General features: G+C 41.7%; 1 protein-coding gene across 13 annotated transcripts in view; it reads right to left on the bottom strand.

The window, feature by feature from the left end:
- Positions 1 to 17,501, bottom strand: part of PDE327 (FAD/NAD(P)-binding oxidoreductase family protein) — a 73,101-nt gene that overhangs the window by 35,106 nt on the left and 20,494 nt on the right. For 7 of the 13 annotated variants that reach the window (XR_015690854.1, XM_087677656.1, XM_087677672.1 and 4 more), the window contains 10 exons: positions 16,375 to 16,437; positions 15,033 to 15,506; positions 14,826 to 14,897; positions 14,612 to 14,737; positions 14,301 to 14,513; positions 12,255 to 12,302; positions 11,971 to 12,126; positions 11,666 to 11,830; positions 10,857 to 10,950; positions 10,644 to 10,762 (listed from right to left, as the gene is read on the bottom strand). Coding sequence is in view for 10 of the 13 variants with exons in the window: in XM_087677656.1 (XP_087533782.1) it covers positions 10,644 to 10,762; positions 10,857 to 10,950; positions 11,666 to 11,830; positions 11,971 to 12,126; positions 12,255 to 12,302; positions 14,301 to 14,513; positions 14,612 to 14,737; positions 14,826 to 14,897; positions 15,033 to 15,506; positions 16,375 to 16,437 (1,530 nt within the window). In the remaining 3 variants the exon portion in view is untranslated. Of the gene's footprint in view, positions 1 to 10,643; positions 10,771 to 10,856; positions 10,951 to 11,665; positions 11,831 to 11,970; positions 12,127 to 12,254; positions 12,303 to 14,300; positions 14,514 to 14,611; positions 14,738 to 14,825; positions 14,898 to 15,032; positions 15,507 to 16,374; positions 16,438 to 17,501 lie in introns of all 13 variants that reach the window. The other 6 variants (XR_015690862.1, XR_015690863.1, XM_087677681.1 and 3 more) reach the window with 4 other exon arrangements.

The following is a 17,501-nucleotide window of genomic DNA, read 5'->3' as shown; positions in this document are numbered from 1 at the left end:
TGCAAGAAGAGCCAAGAAAGAAACAATTGCCACTAGTGGAGTAACGTATATCATAATCACCAGCCAAATCAAAATCACTGTAAGCATGTAATTGCAGTGGTCCCCCCTTGGCATAAAGCAACCCAAGAGATCGAGTACCCTGCAAGTAACGAAAAACACGCTTGATAGCTTGCCAATGTGACATACGTGGCTGATGCATATACCTACTCAAAGCTGAAACTACAAACTGTATGTCCGGCCTAGTGTTGCATAGGTAGATAAGACATCCAACTGCAGGAGCATATATATGAATATCAAACAAATCACTGTCATCATGTAAAGATAGTTTCAGTCCAGGTTCCATGGGGGTAGAAACTGGCTTGCAATCCTGTAAGCCAAACTTCTCAAGAAGTTGCCCAATATACCTTGACTGTGATAGCCTAATACCTCGAGCATCATGTATGAACTGGATGCCCAAGTAGTAATGCAAAACTCCCAAGTCCGACATGTCAAAAGTTTGCTGCAAATTTTGTTTGAATGCTGAAATCTGATCAGCATGTGTTCCAGTGAGCAAAAGGTCATCAACATAAAGACATATGATCAACATAGATCCCCCTTCTTTACATACGTAAAGGGTAGACTCAAATGAGCTGTTTAGAAACCCCTGACCACGCAAGAAAGCATCTATTTTTGCATACCAAGCACTAGGAGCTTGTTTCAAACCATATAGTGCCTTTTTGAGCTTGCATACCAAATGTTCTGAGCCTTCAATTGCAAAACCAATGGGCTGCTGTACATAAACTTCCTCTTGAAGTTCCCCATGTAAAAATGCAGTCTTGATATCTAGCTGATGCACTGTCCAACCATAATGTGCAGCCAAAGCAATCATAGACCTGATGGTCATCATACAGGAAGTAGGAGCAAATGTCTCCTCATAGTCAATGACCCTTTTTCTGTGCGTAGCCTTTAGCTACAAGCCGTGCCTTGTATTTATCGATGGATCCATCTGCTTTCCTTTTCAGTTTGTAGACCCATTTCGTTTCAATAGCTTTCTTCCCAAATGGCAAGGACACCAAATCCCAAGTTTGATTCTTAGTAATAGAATCTAATTCAGCTTGCATTGCTGCCATCCAATGCACACTGTGTTGTGCATCCTCAAAACATTCAGGCTCTTCATTATCAAAAGTACTTGCTGCCATAACAAACTCCATGGTATGTGCTGAATCATGCAAACGAGTTTGCCTTCTAGTACGACCAGCCATGGGTGCATCCAAAGGACTATCTTGCATAGTCTGCAAATACCATCTAGGTAACTGTCTAGCTTCCTAACTGTGTGCAAGCTCTTGCTGAATTTCAGTTTCAGCATTATGCTGAATATTCCAATCAGCCAATGGCTGAATTTCTGCACTTTCCATAGGAGCAGCTGGCTGAACATTAGGTTCATTTTCTGAAGCTCCAGCTGAATCACCAAAAGTAATGGGCAGCAGCCCTTCAAAAACATCACGGGCAACCTGATATGTGTCCAAACCAGCCAAGGATAATTCTGATTTTTCATCAAAAACAACATCCTTGCTGACAAAAACCTTCTTTGTAACGGGATCATAGAGTCTGTAGCCTTTGCTCTCATTGCTATATCCCATAAAAATGCACTTAACAGCCTTGTTGTCCAACTTTTTTCTAAGTACCTGTGGAATATGGGCATAGGCAAGACACCCAAAGGTACGAAAGTGACCAACAGAAGGTTTATGGCTGTTCCAAGCCTCAAAAGGTGTGATGGTCTTCAAGGCTTTGGTAGGGCATCTGTTCAAAATATGGCAAGCACACATGACTGCTTCCATCCAAAAACTATGAGGCAAGCTCTTTGCCTTTAGCATACATCTGGCCATCTCCATGAGTGACTGATTCTTCCTCTCTGCTACCCCATTCTGCTGTGGAGTATAGGCAGTAGTGTACTGATGGACTATGCCTTTCTGCTTCAAAAAAGAATTCAGCATAGAGGACATGTATTCCCCCCCTCGGTCCGAACGGAGAGTCTTAATTTTGCATCCAGATTGATTTTCAACAAGTGCACTGAAAGCCAAAAATGCATCATACACTGCTGACTTCTTTTTCAAACAGTAGACCCAGCAAAAACATGTAAAGTCATCGATGAATGTCACAAAATAATAACAACAGCCCAATGACATTGTTTGCATAGGCCCACAAACATCTGAATGCACCAACTGCAATCTGGTTGTTGCTCTAAAAGCAACATCACGGGGAAATGAGAAACGATGCATTTTCCCCAAAATGCATCCCTTGCATAAGTGCTCAGGAGGTCTCTGCCATCCAGCATCTTAGTACGCTGCAAAAGCATCAAGCTGCCAAAGTTTACATGCCCCAAACGAGCATGCCATAACTCCGCATGTATCATAGCAGAAGTAAGAGTGGATGTCAAGTATGCCGTCTGATCTATTCAAAGAGTATCCAACTCATATAAACCATGACACAAAGATCCTGTCAAGACCAAAGTCATGCGTTCTTTATCTCTAACCATGCAACGGTCATCATCAAATGTGACCTGCAACCCACAACGTGCCAAAGAAGAAATAGAAAGCAAATTCTTCTTGATTCCAGGCACGAACAAAGCATCCTGTAGGCGGAGAATAGAGCCATCAATGGCTGTGAGCTGAATCTCCCCAATACCACGAACAGGGTATGATGCATTATTGGCACACTGTACAGATTTCCCAACGGGAGGTGCACTAGCTGAAGCAAACAGATCTCTGCAAGATGTAATATGTCTAGAAGCACCACTGTCAAAGTACCAAGTGTCAGCATCCTCTGTTGAGCTAAGTGCTCCATCGGCCCAAGAGATATCATAACTGCAAGTGTAAAAACAATAGTCCCTGTCCACAACAAAGGACGCGGACTCACTAACAGTGGAAGGAGTAGTAGAAACAGACATTTATGACTCCTTCTCTTTGGCAATGCGCTTCCTGCACTCAGTGATATAGTGGCCTGGCTTCTTACAATAATGAGATTTTCCTTTTTTAGCTTGCGTCCCCTCTTGTGTTTGATTCTGCGATGTGCCCGAAGTGCCAGAACTCTGTGGAGCATTTTTCACCTTGCTGTTTTTGCCTTTCTGTCTTGCCACAAAAGCCTGCTCAGAGACTATAGCATCCACACCACTATTTTTCCTTGTTTGCTCCTCCTCTAGAAGCAAACTAACCTACTGAATAAAAGTGAGTGGGTGCTCGGTAATCCTCATGGTGAGGTTCAATGCAGTATGAAAAGACAAGTATGAAGGAGGTAGGGAATTCAAGGTGGTGGATATCAACTGTGCATCCGAAAAGTACTCATCTACATTCATGAGCTGCTCCCTCAAGTCCTGAATCTTATTTAGGTGATCCTGCATAGAATCGCCCTCATTCATCTTCAAAGTCTCTAACTCTTTCTTCAAGAAAGAGATCCGAGTCTCATTCTTTCCTGCAAACATATGCTCCAAAGTCAACCATGCATCTCGTGAAGAAGATGCTAAACGAATGTGAGGAATGATGGACCGCTGAACTGTCAAAGAAATCAGCGACAAGGCCTGTGCATCACGTGTATCCCAAGCTTTTTGAGCTGCAATTCTTGGAGGAAGTGGCTGAGGTGAAGCAGGCTGAGGTCCCCGTTGTCCACGTGCCCCTTTAGGAGGAGGAGTAACGGGAGCTACAACTCCCGGTCGAGTTTCCTCTCCACTGACATAATCCCATAAATCCTTAGCTACTAATACATTCTTCATCATGAATGACCATAGTAAATAATTGTTTCCGTCCAATCTGTCTTCTTTGGATACATACGTAAATACATCACCTCCCTGATTTGCCATGATGACAAATTTCCAAAGACAAATGAGCAATGTCAAAGCAGTAAGGACTGAAAATCTGCAAATTTTCAAAAATTGCAGCAAGCACACTTCTGCAATTAATGTGCAAGGGCGTACTCTGTCAAAAACTGTCTTTTAATGCACGTTGTCCAAGGTGCAAACAGTGCTCAGCAACACCGTAATATCAAAATCCCCAAAATTTTTGCCAAAAAAATTGTTCAAAACAGTCTTTCTGTGGCTGTAACAGCAGTTCATATGCAACTGTCCTCAAAATACACAAAAGCCCCAAAATTTCTGATGGACAAGTCCAGAAATTTGCATCAAATTTAGCCCACACTTGTATCCTGTTTGCGGTGCCTGCAGCGTATGAACCTCCTCTGCCAGAAATTTATTCTGGAATAAAGTTTTTTTTTTTTTTGTTAAAAAAAATACCTGACTTGGTCAGGGCCGTAGTCGCTGGCCTTTGGAGCAGTCGGGCGGGTAGCGTGGCTGACATGGACTGGGCTGACGGTGAAACGGCAAGTCGCAGTCTGACGGGGCAGTCGGGCGGCCGTTTGGAGCTGACGAACAGGACGGCGCAGCAGTTGTGAGGCGTCACCCAGGTCTGGTGGCGACTGCGCCTGCAGCTGGCGTACGTGCAGGAGGCAGGAGTGCCTCAGGCAGGCGGCGCTGGAGACAAACGTTTGCAGGCAAGCGTGCTGGGGGCAGGAGGCGGCGTCTGGATCTGCGCGCTGGCGGACGAACAGGCGCAGGGGCACTTTGGCCACAAGCAGGCAAGTGGAGCTGACAGAGCTGACGAGCAGGATCAGGCAGTGTTGGCGGACAGACGAGCTGCAGGTCGAGCTGTTGAACTCTGCAGACTGGTGGCGATTGGGCAGAGCTGGCGGGGACTGCAGACAGCAGACAGAAGACTGCTCTGATACCAAATGTGAGGATGGAGGATCGAGGTGCAGCTCAAAGTGCAATAGACAGTGTGAGAGTGAGAGAGACAGAGTGAAGCACGACACCCAATCCAATAGACTGAAAGAGTGTAACTAGAAAGTACAAAGTACAACCCTTAAACCTTAGGGTTGTAGGGGGTGTTCACACCCGACACACACTAAGTGCCCATAAGTGTGTAACATAAGCACATAAGCACATACGACAATAAGACTATAAGTCTGGGGGAAAAAACCTCTCCTACCGAGAGTAAAAAGTGCCCCAATGTCCTACTGATCACCGACACTCCCATATGAGCATAGGCGTAAGTGAGGCGTGAGTCAAATACCCAACACAAGGGGTGCCAATTTTGAGGCCAACAAGGTGTCCAATGTCCAAGATCAAAGTGGTATAGTGTGCATTTCTCAGTTTACGTGAATTTTATGCTTGTTGTAATTAGTGCTTAATCAAGTTATTTACCACCCTATCCGAGGAGGAAGGCTAGTTTAAGTCTCAGTACTCTATCTTCTTCACTACTTCTAAAGGATTAGTTGGTTTGCTAATCTCTCGACTATTGTACTTAAAGCATCCATTCCTACGGCATCCATTATACCTTCTAGGCCCCCTTCCCCACCTCACCATACGCGATGGTGGCACCACACGTAACCTTTCCCTTTTTAGACTTCTGCTGCATACTTACATACTCATTGCATTGCACTTAGCTTTGCTTTCTTTCATTTTCAATTTTGTTTCTTGAAGCATCACACTGCTCACCTCTGTGCTTGCAAATTTTGATCTTTTTTGCAAGGTTTTGTATTTCAATGTAGGGCTAATATACACACTTGTACCGGTCCTTCCTAAGCTAGAGACAGGTGATGCGCGCCATTCTTTTCATGGTTCCATCTACTTCAAGTTTTACTCTTCTACCAACATGGAGGCTTCCCCTCCTGCGGTAGATCGTGCAGCATCTCTCTTGATACTATCATGGCAGTGTTTTCTATCCTTGCTCTTCTAGTTAGGATACTTCATCATATTCATCTACATGGTTCTCACACCACACGAAGACCGACATCCTCAGGCTTCTCTTTCTTCTTCAACATCGATATCCAGGTTGAAAGGGGATTCCTACCCTTCTTGGTATTTTATAGGTTTCGGCACTTGTCTTCAATATCGGCCTTGCCCGTTGTACCTTCTCCTATACATTGCATGATTTCATTATCTATGTACTAGGGCGCTTGGACAAGTGAACAATTTTCCCATGAGGGATACTGTTCAAGTGGCACTTACTACATGAGCATTCTTTAGCATGTAGCATAACATGCATCCCATTGTGTAGAGCACTACTGGATGGATCCTAAGCTGTTTCCACTGGCGGATTATAACACCATCGTTCTTCACATGATACTTCATCACCTTTTCCTCATCATAGACATCCTCAAGTGGTTTGGTAAGCTTCAACTGTTTTGTGATGTGTTGAGTGTACCATCCCTACTCCCGTTTTTTTTTTTTGTTTTTTTTTTTTTTAAATAAAGAAAACACACACACACAAGTTCAATGTGGTTTCATCTGCCTTTGTAGAGCTTGGTAGGCCATTGGGCAATCAACGAGCACCCTTTATCCAATGCCCTGTCCTCTCTAGGACGACTACTTGGACTCTCTTGGTAAGATAACCACTGCCTTTGTAGTCTCGGTAGGTCACTCGGCAATCGACGTGCACCCTTTGTCCGATGCCCTTGGCTGCTTTGGGGTGGGACACCTTGGGGTAAACATTGCGGGTCTTCCATTTTAGGCTTAGTTTTGAGCTTGAGAGAGGGGGTGTTGAGCTAAAACACACTTTATGTTAAAATTTGCCAATTCTATGGGCAATGCCCAATATTTTAGTCTTTACTTTTTTTTTAGTTCTTAGTATGAACACAACTAAAGTTATAAGTTGTGTCACTACTCTTAGAGTTTTTTCCTCTGTCGGCTGGTTCACAGCCTAGAAATACCACCTAGCCATTCCTAACTGTGGATCTATTGGCTGCCAGAAGGTCCTCACAGCTGTCTACACCTGCATTTTCCAGCTCAGCAGGCAGCGGCCAGCCCTGCTGTTTGCTAGTTATCAGGAGCATTCTCAGGCTGATGGTCATCATTCTGTCTAGCCATATCTGCATTTTGCTGGTTGTTACCACATCATCACTATTCGGAGGTGCTGCCAGCAGCTTTGTGTGATTGCTGGGAGCCATCTTGACCTGGTCTGCTGCTGTTTTTAAGGCTCCTCTACCTTGTTGCAGTCGCCACAACCTGGTTGACAGCCCTATCTCCATCACCAGACAGCAAGTGACATCATATTCAGCACTTGCAACCCGTTCTACAGCCAGGTGGCCTGATTCTGCCTTGTGTTTCGCACGTGAGCTGCTGCATTTTTCATCTTCCACACCAGCCTGAACTACGTTTTGCATCTACAACAGCTCCAGTCAGCTTCATCTACTCCAGCTTTGGTGGTATTGCTGCACTTGGGAACCATACACAAAGGATGACACTTTCCCTCAGCCTAGTCTCATGAGAACCAGTGTTGGACATTTCTGCTCCTTGAGCATCTACATTTGTATCATCTTCTTCACTCATTCATCAAAATCTGTTATTCTCCCATAATGGGTAATCTACCACTAACGCCATCTCAAGGGCTTCAAAGGATATAATATATAGTTCTCTAGTCATAGGCTCTGTAATCCCTCTCCACATCTATACAATGTTGCACCTGAATCTGAGTGATTTCTACTTGATATGCACATGGTGATCCATGTCCAAGCGTCTGGGTCTCTCCAACCAGCCCTTGTTTCGAAGGTTCTCCATATTGTGAGTACCCTGAAGGATTTGGGACAATGGTGGGCCCACAGAAGCTGGTGATTTGTGATTGGTATCTCTAGTTCTACATGTGTTCTAGGCCCTAACTAGCCATCTATGTTGCTCTGCTTACCTTAAACTCAAGGGTCTGTGATGATACTCTAATCTGACCAATAGAAGCTCACATAGCATGGGATATATGCACATCCATGTGTCTGGTCATTTGGTAAACCCATCATTCATGAAACTGAGAAAGTGATGTCTACAGTGCTGTGTAGGGGACCCTACCAAGTCTCTCAAGTATGCATTTGTGTTAGATCCTGTCTCAAATCTCTCTCCTCTCAGGAGAGTCTAAAGTATGTTGAGTCCTCATCATATTGGAAGGGTGTCCAGCCCATGACCATAGAGCCAATCAAGTATTGCACCATACCATAATCTGACACATCTAGTGTGGTTGATGATCTAGAAAAGAGCCTCCACTAGCATGGCTGATGCTACAAGTTTTGCTCTAGTAATTTCAAGTGGCACTGAGGGTCTATACGAATCATCCTAGTCAAAAGCAATCACTCCATCTATGCAGGTGTAGCATACCCTCCTGGAAGTCTATCCTGTGATGCTTGTCCCATGAAAAACAGCTCTTTTTACTAGTGAAGGTGATGCTCAAATATGCATATGAGTCGGCCCCAGGGTGCTCCAGGGAAATTAACAAAGCAACAATACAATGCGTGGCACTATGCCTTTGCCTACTCAATCAAGCACCTCAATTTGAAGATATGATCCAGTGTGCAAAAACTACTATGAAACAACAGCTTGTCTAGAGGCTAGAAGACCCTTTCTTTTTGCTGAGTCTCATTGAGCTTTGTCTCAAGTGATGGTCCATACATCTTGGCTAAAACATGTCCAACCTTGATGGTCTTGTGATTCCTTGGGTCCATACGGTTAGCAAATTTATGAATGGGGGTGATGGCATATAGTTCAGGGCGATAGAGAAGCAGTGGTCAGTGGCAAGTCAAGTTTGGCAAAGTAAAATTGTGAGAGGGTGAGTGTTAAAAAGGAGAGGTGAAGAGGCTAACTAGATAGTCGAAACTTTTTATTCAAAGAAAATGATATTTCTGTCAATAAGTCCCCTTGAGACAAAGTATCCCAAGTCAAAGTACAAAGTAGCCTTGTAAGGGACTTCCAGAGCAAGAGTATACAACAAAGGGGAAGACAATTGCAAGGCTAAGTGAAAAACCAATCAGGAGGTCTATAGTATCAAACCATGTGTGGCTGACAGTGAAAGAAAGTACCAATATTCCTAGGCCCTAAGAAAAGTATCTCTCCTCATATTTTCTGAGCTGCCATGCATCCTCTCCCATCTCCCATGGAGACAACCTTTGTCCAAAATTTATAGAGAGTATCTACAGTAGATATGTCTGATAGAACGATAGCATGGATACATCTCCCTGTCCAAAAATACAAAGCAACAATGCTAACTATGAGCTCCCATCTTGTGTAGTTCATGGCAATTTTGCTCAAAATCTGACTTGAGATTAGATAGGCACAATCCCCTTGTGTATCCTCATAATCACAAGATGGGCCCATGACCCATGCAATCATTCCCCATGTCACAATCATAGACTCTGTTATGTTGTGAACACCATCCTTAGGGGTCTCCTCTATACCTCTTGAGCCCTAGGGAAATCCCATATACGATGTCTCTATGTCTCTTGTGGCTCCCCATATCTAACACAAGCAATAGGATCTCTACCATAACCAAGCCAAGTGCCTACTTCTCTGCCCCTATGCGCTAACAACCACAGAAAGAGTGAGATCTTTTTGAGTCTAAAGCTATCCTCCAATCTCCTCTAGAATTCAACAAGGAATGGTGGCATGGTAACTACTATAGACCAATGCTAAGTTGCCACTGGCATCACTCTAATCCTACTCATCTGTATCCTCCCCGATCTAGTGGTGTATCCAAAGAAGGAAGCATCCCTCAATGCCTTTGCAAAAATATCAGTCCAATCCCACTCCTCAATGTCCCACTGTAAACTCTAGAGAGACATCCTCCCATTACTCTAGCAATTCTTAATACATGTCGCAATGTCCAAGTCTAGATACCCAGTCCTATCACAATGAGTCACAAACCTAATCCTCTGCCGGGAGCATCCTCCTGGGACCTGCAAACTTTAGCTGATCCAGATCTTCTCTCGTGTTTGTCATCCTCATGTACTTTCAAGGTAAACACTCTCTCTTCACCAGTAGAGTCAACACTGCAAGAAGAACGTTCCCTCTAGTAAAGATCCAAATTCATGTCTGAGAGGTACCCATATCAGTCCTCTCTGAGAAACCACCTCCCTAATGTGGTACTCCCCCTACTGTAGATGCAATCCATGCAAAGAACCTCCCCAAGATAAGTGTGCCCTCTTGTCAATGGCGTGGCCTCTCTCTATCCTCAATAACTGGTTGAAGAGAAGAAGCTGCCTCATCTCTCTTCAACAGTTGTTGAAGCAATCTGGTGAAGTCCTACAGACACTTTATCTCCAAGCCCGGATCAGATAGTCAAAACTGACAGGGATGTTCGGCAACGAAGAAAGAGATGTACAAAAGGTGATGCAGCAGCCAGCCTATGATGGTGAGTTGGCAAAAATATTCGTATACACTCGCTTGTGTATTTGTACTCTTGTTTGGAATATAGAAATAGCAATCTCTAGAGTGTGCCCATCTTGTGTCCAGTATCTTTTGTCATTGAACTTTTGGCATGTTTTAAATATCCTTGTGCATAGTCTTGAGTCCTGATCACACCTGCATTAGGATTATGCATCATTAATGTGTGTTATCTCAACCCCAATTTCTTAGTATACTCTCAAAGTCAAACCCAATTTCTTATTATGCTATCAAAGTAAAGCTCAATTTCTTATTATGCTATCATAGGTTAGGTTAGGTAAGCCTACAAATGTTTTCTATTAATTTCTCTGTATTGTTATCATGATTTTTGTATAGAGAAAGAAAATGGCACACTCATTATCCCTTGGCAGCTACATCAATGGAGACATTTAGAGTTTTCTGAGAAGAAAGAGATCCCCACCTGCTTATCAAAATCTATCAAAGCCTTTTTGATTATGTCTGTTAGATGTTCAGGAAAAAGTGTGTGCAAAGCAGCTTCTTTCACACCGAGCCTGTAGCTGGATGAAGGGAGGGTGCCACCTGTAAAACTATTGTTAACTTAGAGGGTACACATCATCTTATCGTCCTGTTATTCTAGTAACAAAATCTTCAAAATGGGACAGATGGTATCTACCTGACTTGCGATTGTCAAGAAAATCAGGGATGATCTGGACAGGGACAACCATGTTACCACCCCCCATCAATGCAGCCTTTTTCTCCAGCAATTGCTGAACAGTGACATACCATACAGGAATTTTCTCATTGCATGATCATAACTTGTTATGTATCTGCTACATAGAGTTCTAAACATGTAACTCCTTGCCATAATTTGCTAGCACAAATGCCTATTCATATATCAGTAAGTGCTATTTACATAACTGTAAGTATGAGCTACATAGCATTGCAAACTAGCAATATATGTGAATACAAATTGCCTCTAGAGATGATGAGCAAACAAGCAACTGAACAAATTTCCAAGTTTTCATCATAATTTCTCACATTCACTCTTCTTAGCTGCCATTCAAATTAGAGGCTCTCACACAAGTGCAAAATTGAATGGCTAATGTAAGCGAATGACTCAGAAATGTTAAAATATGAGCTGTTTGTTCTTTTTTTTTTTTGTTCCTTTTTGGGGATGGGGAAACAGCTTGATGTAAAGGAAACACTGAAAAAGTAAAGAAATTTTTTCTCTTAAGTATGATCCTGGCTGTTGCTTTGCCACAGGACCCATTTTCTGTTACCTCAAGCATACAGCTAATGCAAAGAATAATGAAACTCTCTACAGCTACACTTCAACTTCCCAAATTTGTGCATGCACAAGAGGAGACTGTGCATGATTATGAAAGGAAATGGATTGTTCTGAGACATTTGAAGCAAGCGGCTACCCCTGTTCTAAACACCATGCCATAGAATGATATCCTGATAAGCTTTAACCACTATTACCTGGAAGGCTACCCCTGCCAGAGGTCCATGTTCAGCAGTAAAAGGTTCCAGCTCTTGAGAAGAGACAGTGAGCACAATGGCTGAATTTGCCCATTTTGAGGAGCGCTTTGAAAAGGACATCCCGTTTATGCATAATTCAGAAGGATTTGTGCTAGTTGGCACAATCTGCATATGGGGAAACACTTAAACAGATCACATTGTACTCCACCGGTCAAATATATTATGTAAAATCCTTACAAATAAAGAGCAGTTACTTTATTCATGTTAAAGAAAACTTTTGAATCCTGCAAAGTTAGTGAGCATACCTGGCCCCCTGGGCACATGCAAAATGAATAGCAGCCATACTGCTTAGGCGCTCCATTATGATTACACTTGTGACCTTCTATGATTGTTGACACTCTATAATCAGCTACAGGGATTTTCCCACTGCCTCTTTGTACCTCCAATGCCCACTTCTTGTACTGTCATTGACTCAATAATTACAAGAAAATACACAAGAGCCATCAGTGATATTGAGCAGGATTTGAAAGATGCTTGTGTAATTTTTCTTCATGCAGTATGCAAAAGACAATATCGACTAGAGAAAAACCTGAATCTCATTGATAAGTTCTTGTGGATGCTCAACACGAAAACCAACCTGAAGGCAGCAGGAAGAGGTACACAATTATTCAGTGTTGTTCTCTCAGTTACATTTAAGGACATGAAAGTAGAGTAGACTTTACGAGATCAATCAGATTAGACCCTTGGACTGATAAGAGGAATCTATTTATGCCAAACGAACAATGCTATACAGCAAAATCATCATGGCAAGCTACAATACTAGCAGATTTGAGCATGAAGAAAGCCCTTGCTCCCCAAAGGGTTTTAAAAGCTCACATGCTGATTAAAAAACGGTCTATCTTTTTAGGTCAGACAAGATAATTGCTCTTGGACACAGTCTAAATTACAATTTGCACATGAATGTACTCAGCACAGCACAGATGTATTTTCTGCGCCACCTTTCTCCAACATCTCACATTCTTGTGCTTATTTGATTCTGAATATTGTATCAACACTTGTTGATGCTACAGAAGCTAGCAAGTTTGAGGAACCTCATTAATATTGAGTTGGATGAATACTTTGAAAGCCTTGGACACATGGGAATCTTCAAGCTGCAATGGTTGAAAATTGAATACATATTGGAATGGTTTGAAAGATATATTGTTGAATCTTGAACATGATTAGTTATGTTTCCACTACAGTGGAGACATGGTTTGTTCAAATTGAACTCCAAAGAGGCAATTATATGAAAATTCAATGAGTAGCAGCGAAGCCCACATAGTTCAAAAAGGATATTGGCGTTCCATGTCAAGGCTTTATAATGCATGTAGTAGACTAAGAGCAATAAGAAAGCTTTTAGAATTTAATTTTTTAAGAATGCGTGCACACCTAAAATGCATGGAGGACTAAATACCTTGAATATTCAGTAGCAGATTAGCAGACAAAGCCACCATATCATTGACTTTCCTTCAGAAAACACTCCCCTTGATAATTATGCTAATTGATAGATGGTAACCATGAAGACTAAATCATTTGGTCATTGGTCTGTACATGACTCTTGAGGCTACTTGGGATATGTGAAGAAAGGATTGAGAACTGCACATTCTCTACAAGGTTGATTTAGCATTCGCAGCAATTACCAAAGTACCTTCAATGATCAGGTAGATGTTCATATAGTCACTCTTTTAGAGCTCGAAGCCTTCATGGAAGCAGGCCTCTTCCTTATTTTTGGCAATTTTGCATCCAAGAAAAACATACTTCTTGATCACCTGGATATTAGATATGTGACCAATGTGCTTTCTGTTCCCACAAGCAAGACAAAGACTGGGTCTTAAGCTACATCATTCACTCATTTGGAGAGAGATTAAGTTCAAACCCTTGTAGAGGAAGGCAGGCTTCATGACTGGGGCATACATGCCTTTACTTTTTATTGATCATATTGAATGGTGTTCGGAGTTCGACTCTTGTGATTGTACCCTAACATGAGACTTGACATCTACCTGATGCCCTCACTAATCAAGTGACTTAGGAGATCCAAAAGCTCAAAGCTAATGGAATGCTATTTGAAGTTAATCATGAAAAATAGTATTACCTCTTGTGATTGTGCTCACAAGATCCAAGCCTATTTGAACCAATAAGAACTATACCCAAACCCAGCAAGAAACTTTAAGAGATCCCCCGTTTACAATCAAGTATCTTAACAATCTAAAATCAGGCATGAATAAAATGTTCCACTGAAAAATCAAGCAGTCTAGGAAAGTATAACTCTCTACAGCTATAGCTTCCTCCCTGAGGACCTCTCTTTGATTTTCTTATGCTGCAGCACAAACCAAAAAGCACCATGATTCTGCTGGTGAATTCTTTTATTTTCAAATGTTAAGGATCTGCGCTGTCATCATGGCCATGGCTCTAGCATCCTTGTCGATGCTTGAAAATTCTTCACACAAATTGTAAATCATTCATTGCTTGAGTACAATAAGAGGAACATTTGAAAATTGAAAATCCAAAGACATTTCAAGATCTTCTACTCTAAACATGTGCTAACATGTTACATAATAATGACAAGTGACATCGATAAAAGAACTTTTTGGCTTACAGCAAAGTCTTTTGGTGTCAGAATAACATTGTGTTCCAGAAGTTTACTGTATATGTCCCGAGCTGAATGGCCCACTGCAAGTACTACTGCATCTGAGGGAAGCTTTTTGATTCCCAGCTCTGAAAAGTTGCTCACATTAGTTACTTTTATACCTGATACTTGGTTTCCACTCATTAAGAAACCAATCATCTTGCTGCCAAACATCATCTCAACCTGACCAAAGAAGTAGCTCTTATCAAAATGATTCTCTTGACAAAACCGTATCCACAATGAAAGTCTTCTTTTTATAAAAAAATGGGTAGTGGCAGTACTCCCAAGGACTGCAAATGGGATCTGAATTTACGCAGAATGTGAATCAGCTTGTCAGTTCCAATATGTGGCTTGCCATCGATAAGTATCTGCGGTGGTGCTCCAAATTTCACGAGTGTTGCCAGCACCTACTTAAATGAAGTCCGTTAGTTATACTGCATCAATTTTTCCTGTGAAGAAGTAAAAGTGCCCATCTTACAACAGAGAAAAGCTCACCGTCTGCACAGCTTCACTGTTTCTCCCTATTCCCGTTGTAAGTTTCCCATCACTCCAAGTGCCAGCACCACCCTGAAGAAATCAAGTGTTGGCAGTTAGAACTCATGCACAAATGTGGCTTCAACATTAGCTAGACATGCACTCAAAATTCTATTCAATATTTTAGGACCTTGAAATTTGTTGATGCTCTCAAATAAATGCACAGACCTCCCCGAAGCAGAAGTTACTATCAGGCTGAAGCAAACGGCGAATCATCAATCCTCCAATATCACGACCTCTGCGCTCCACTGGTTGTCCCCTTTCCACCAAGATTACTTTTGCACCACTTTCTGCTAGCACAAGAGCAGCAAATAGACCAGCTGGACCACTTCCCACCACACAAACTTTGGATGGAATGTGGGATTTCACTGCAACATCATGTGTTTGAGGTTTCACTGCAGCAGTTTTACCACCTAATTCTTCAGGAAGAGTGACAGTTGTCATTGGCAGTTGTCCAACAGTAGCTTTTGATCGATTCACAAGTGCAGTTAAATCCACTGGCTTCTCATCCAAAGATAGCAACTCTATTCTCCCAGGTTTGTTGCACATATGGGCAATGCTGCTCCTAAATTCCATTGAAAGAACCAAAATATTCTCCACAGAAAGATCCACAACATACACAAATTTGGGATCCCTTGAACGCTACACAAAAAAATCTAATGAATAATAACCAAAAGTGGCAGCTCAATTTGTTGCAAGCAAACTATGTAAGAAAAGGAAATACATCCAGCAAGCAGATAGATAATGTTACCACACAGCTGGGATGTAAGGTATGCTTGGGTTTCTTGACAGAAAATATAATGTATAAAAGATAAATCTGAAAGTCAAAGGTTCTGATCAAAGGGAAAATGTTAGCTTTCAAGCACTATTAAAGAGCTAAACTAGCTCCCCAAATACTGTGTTTGGGACCTACCTCTCACGTGGCTCGTCAACCTTTCAAGAAAACTTTGTATGTTACGGTAACTGTCACAGTAGACAAGGAACACTCTCTACAGTTGTGTTCCCTCTAAGACAAAGCAAATCTTTCATACTTGTGAAAAATTTCAACTTTCACCTCGATATTTTTACACACTTAAATCCCATGAGACTCATTAGCAAGGTTCTCCTTTTTTTTGGTGGCAATTCAGCTCATATTCCCTAGCATGATCATCTTTCACATTCTAAGCAAAAAGACAATAAAGATATGTAGTTTATTAGAGATGGCCAAAAGTAGCTAATCTACCTGAAGTAGAGACTTTGCGGATATTTTTTTATTAGTAAAGATGATATGCCTGGCAATAATTTGTAGATATGCCAAAGATGTGGTTGCCTAAATCTAAAAACGATTCTAATGTGATTGTACACATTAGAATCATTTTAGATCAATTCATAAGCCAAAGGTTCATTTTTGGTACTTGTAAGTAGCATCTAATAAGCAAAACTACTCTCTCCCTTATGTTTTCAGATGGCTACTTAAGACTTGGCAACTTCCTTAAAACAGCAACCAGTCTGCCTGATTATGAAAACAAACCTTACGTGCATCAAATGACTTGCGAACCACTGAAAAGAAAGCCTTCGGTGGCAGACAGTGAATCTGAACAAGAAAAAAAGAAATTGTTATAATGCAAGTTATTCAGAAGTAAGTATGCTTACAGTATGTTAAGAATATTATTGATGGAAAAGTGACTGAGCTAATGACAAATTCTTTCCTCAATAGAGTTGCCAGACAGGTAATAGTACAAGCTAAGGCTTTCATCAGCTTATGCAGTAGCAAATATCCAAAGTGAAAGATGTAGAGATTATTCACACACTTTTAAGCACAGAAATTGATCCTTGAAAACAATATCTACCATGATTTTTCAATGCAAAAGAGGAAATGAAGGGTAAATCGATATTGTCTCTACAAAACTTGAATGAAGCTCGTGATCTTCAAGAGGCCAAAATGACTCGAACCATGGATGATCCTCCCCAAGGGATACATAATAGAAATACAATAAGAGTGGAATGCTATATTGGTATCAAATGGAGTCATCAAGAGGCCAAAATGACTCATGTCGTGGATGATCCTCGACAAGGGATATGTAGTAGAAATTCAACAAGGGTGGAATGCTATACATAGAGGATAAGGTAAAAGAGTCAAAGTGGCATGGCGGTGGACTTATTGTAATGATGGCCTCGATCCTACTATGGTATCTTGATATTAGTCAAGGGTGTTGAGTTTGGAGATGTCTAGCTCCATATCAAGTCTTCTAATCAACCTTCTTTCTTCAAGAAAAGAAAATTCTATTCATAACACCTCGAGGAAGTCCCTCAAATGTAAAAATACAAGGTACAAGGAACTTTGTAAAGAGTGTCTAAGTATATCATAGATGCAACAGTTGTGTGAACAACCAAACTGGTGGGCTATAATGCCAAACTATTTTGAGGGCCCATTTTGTGGTTGCATTTCTGATCATTTCCCTTTTTTGCAAGGTTGGCCACATTTATGGCCCCCGCACAATAGTTTCAACTAGTTTTTCCATTTGTGTCTATATTTAGGCAGCATCCTCACTCTCATACCTCTACTCATTTGGCATTTTAGCATGGGGTCCTTGGCTTCAGTTCTTTATATCTCCATCATCATCGAGTTCATATTCCTGCTTGTTGAGCTAAAATAAG

The sequence above is a fragment of the Lygodium microphyllum genome, chromosome 1, assembly GCF_053477565.2.
Source record: "Lygodium microphyllum isolate KBCC chromosome 1, Lygodium_microphyllum_v1.1.10, whole genome shotgun sequence".
In the NCBI taxonomy this organism is placed as follows: domain Eukaryota; kingdom Viridiplantae; phylum Streptophyta; class Polypodiopsida; order Schizaeales; family Lygodiaceae; genus Lygodium; species Lygodium microphyllum.
The sequence above is the reverse complement of the archived record's forward strand: the minus strand, read 5'-3'. Positions and strand labels throughout refer to the sequence as shown.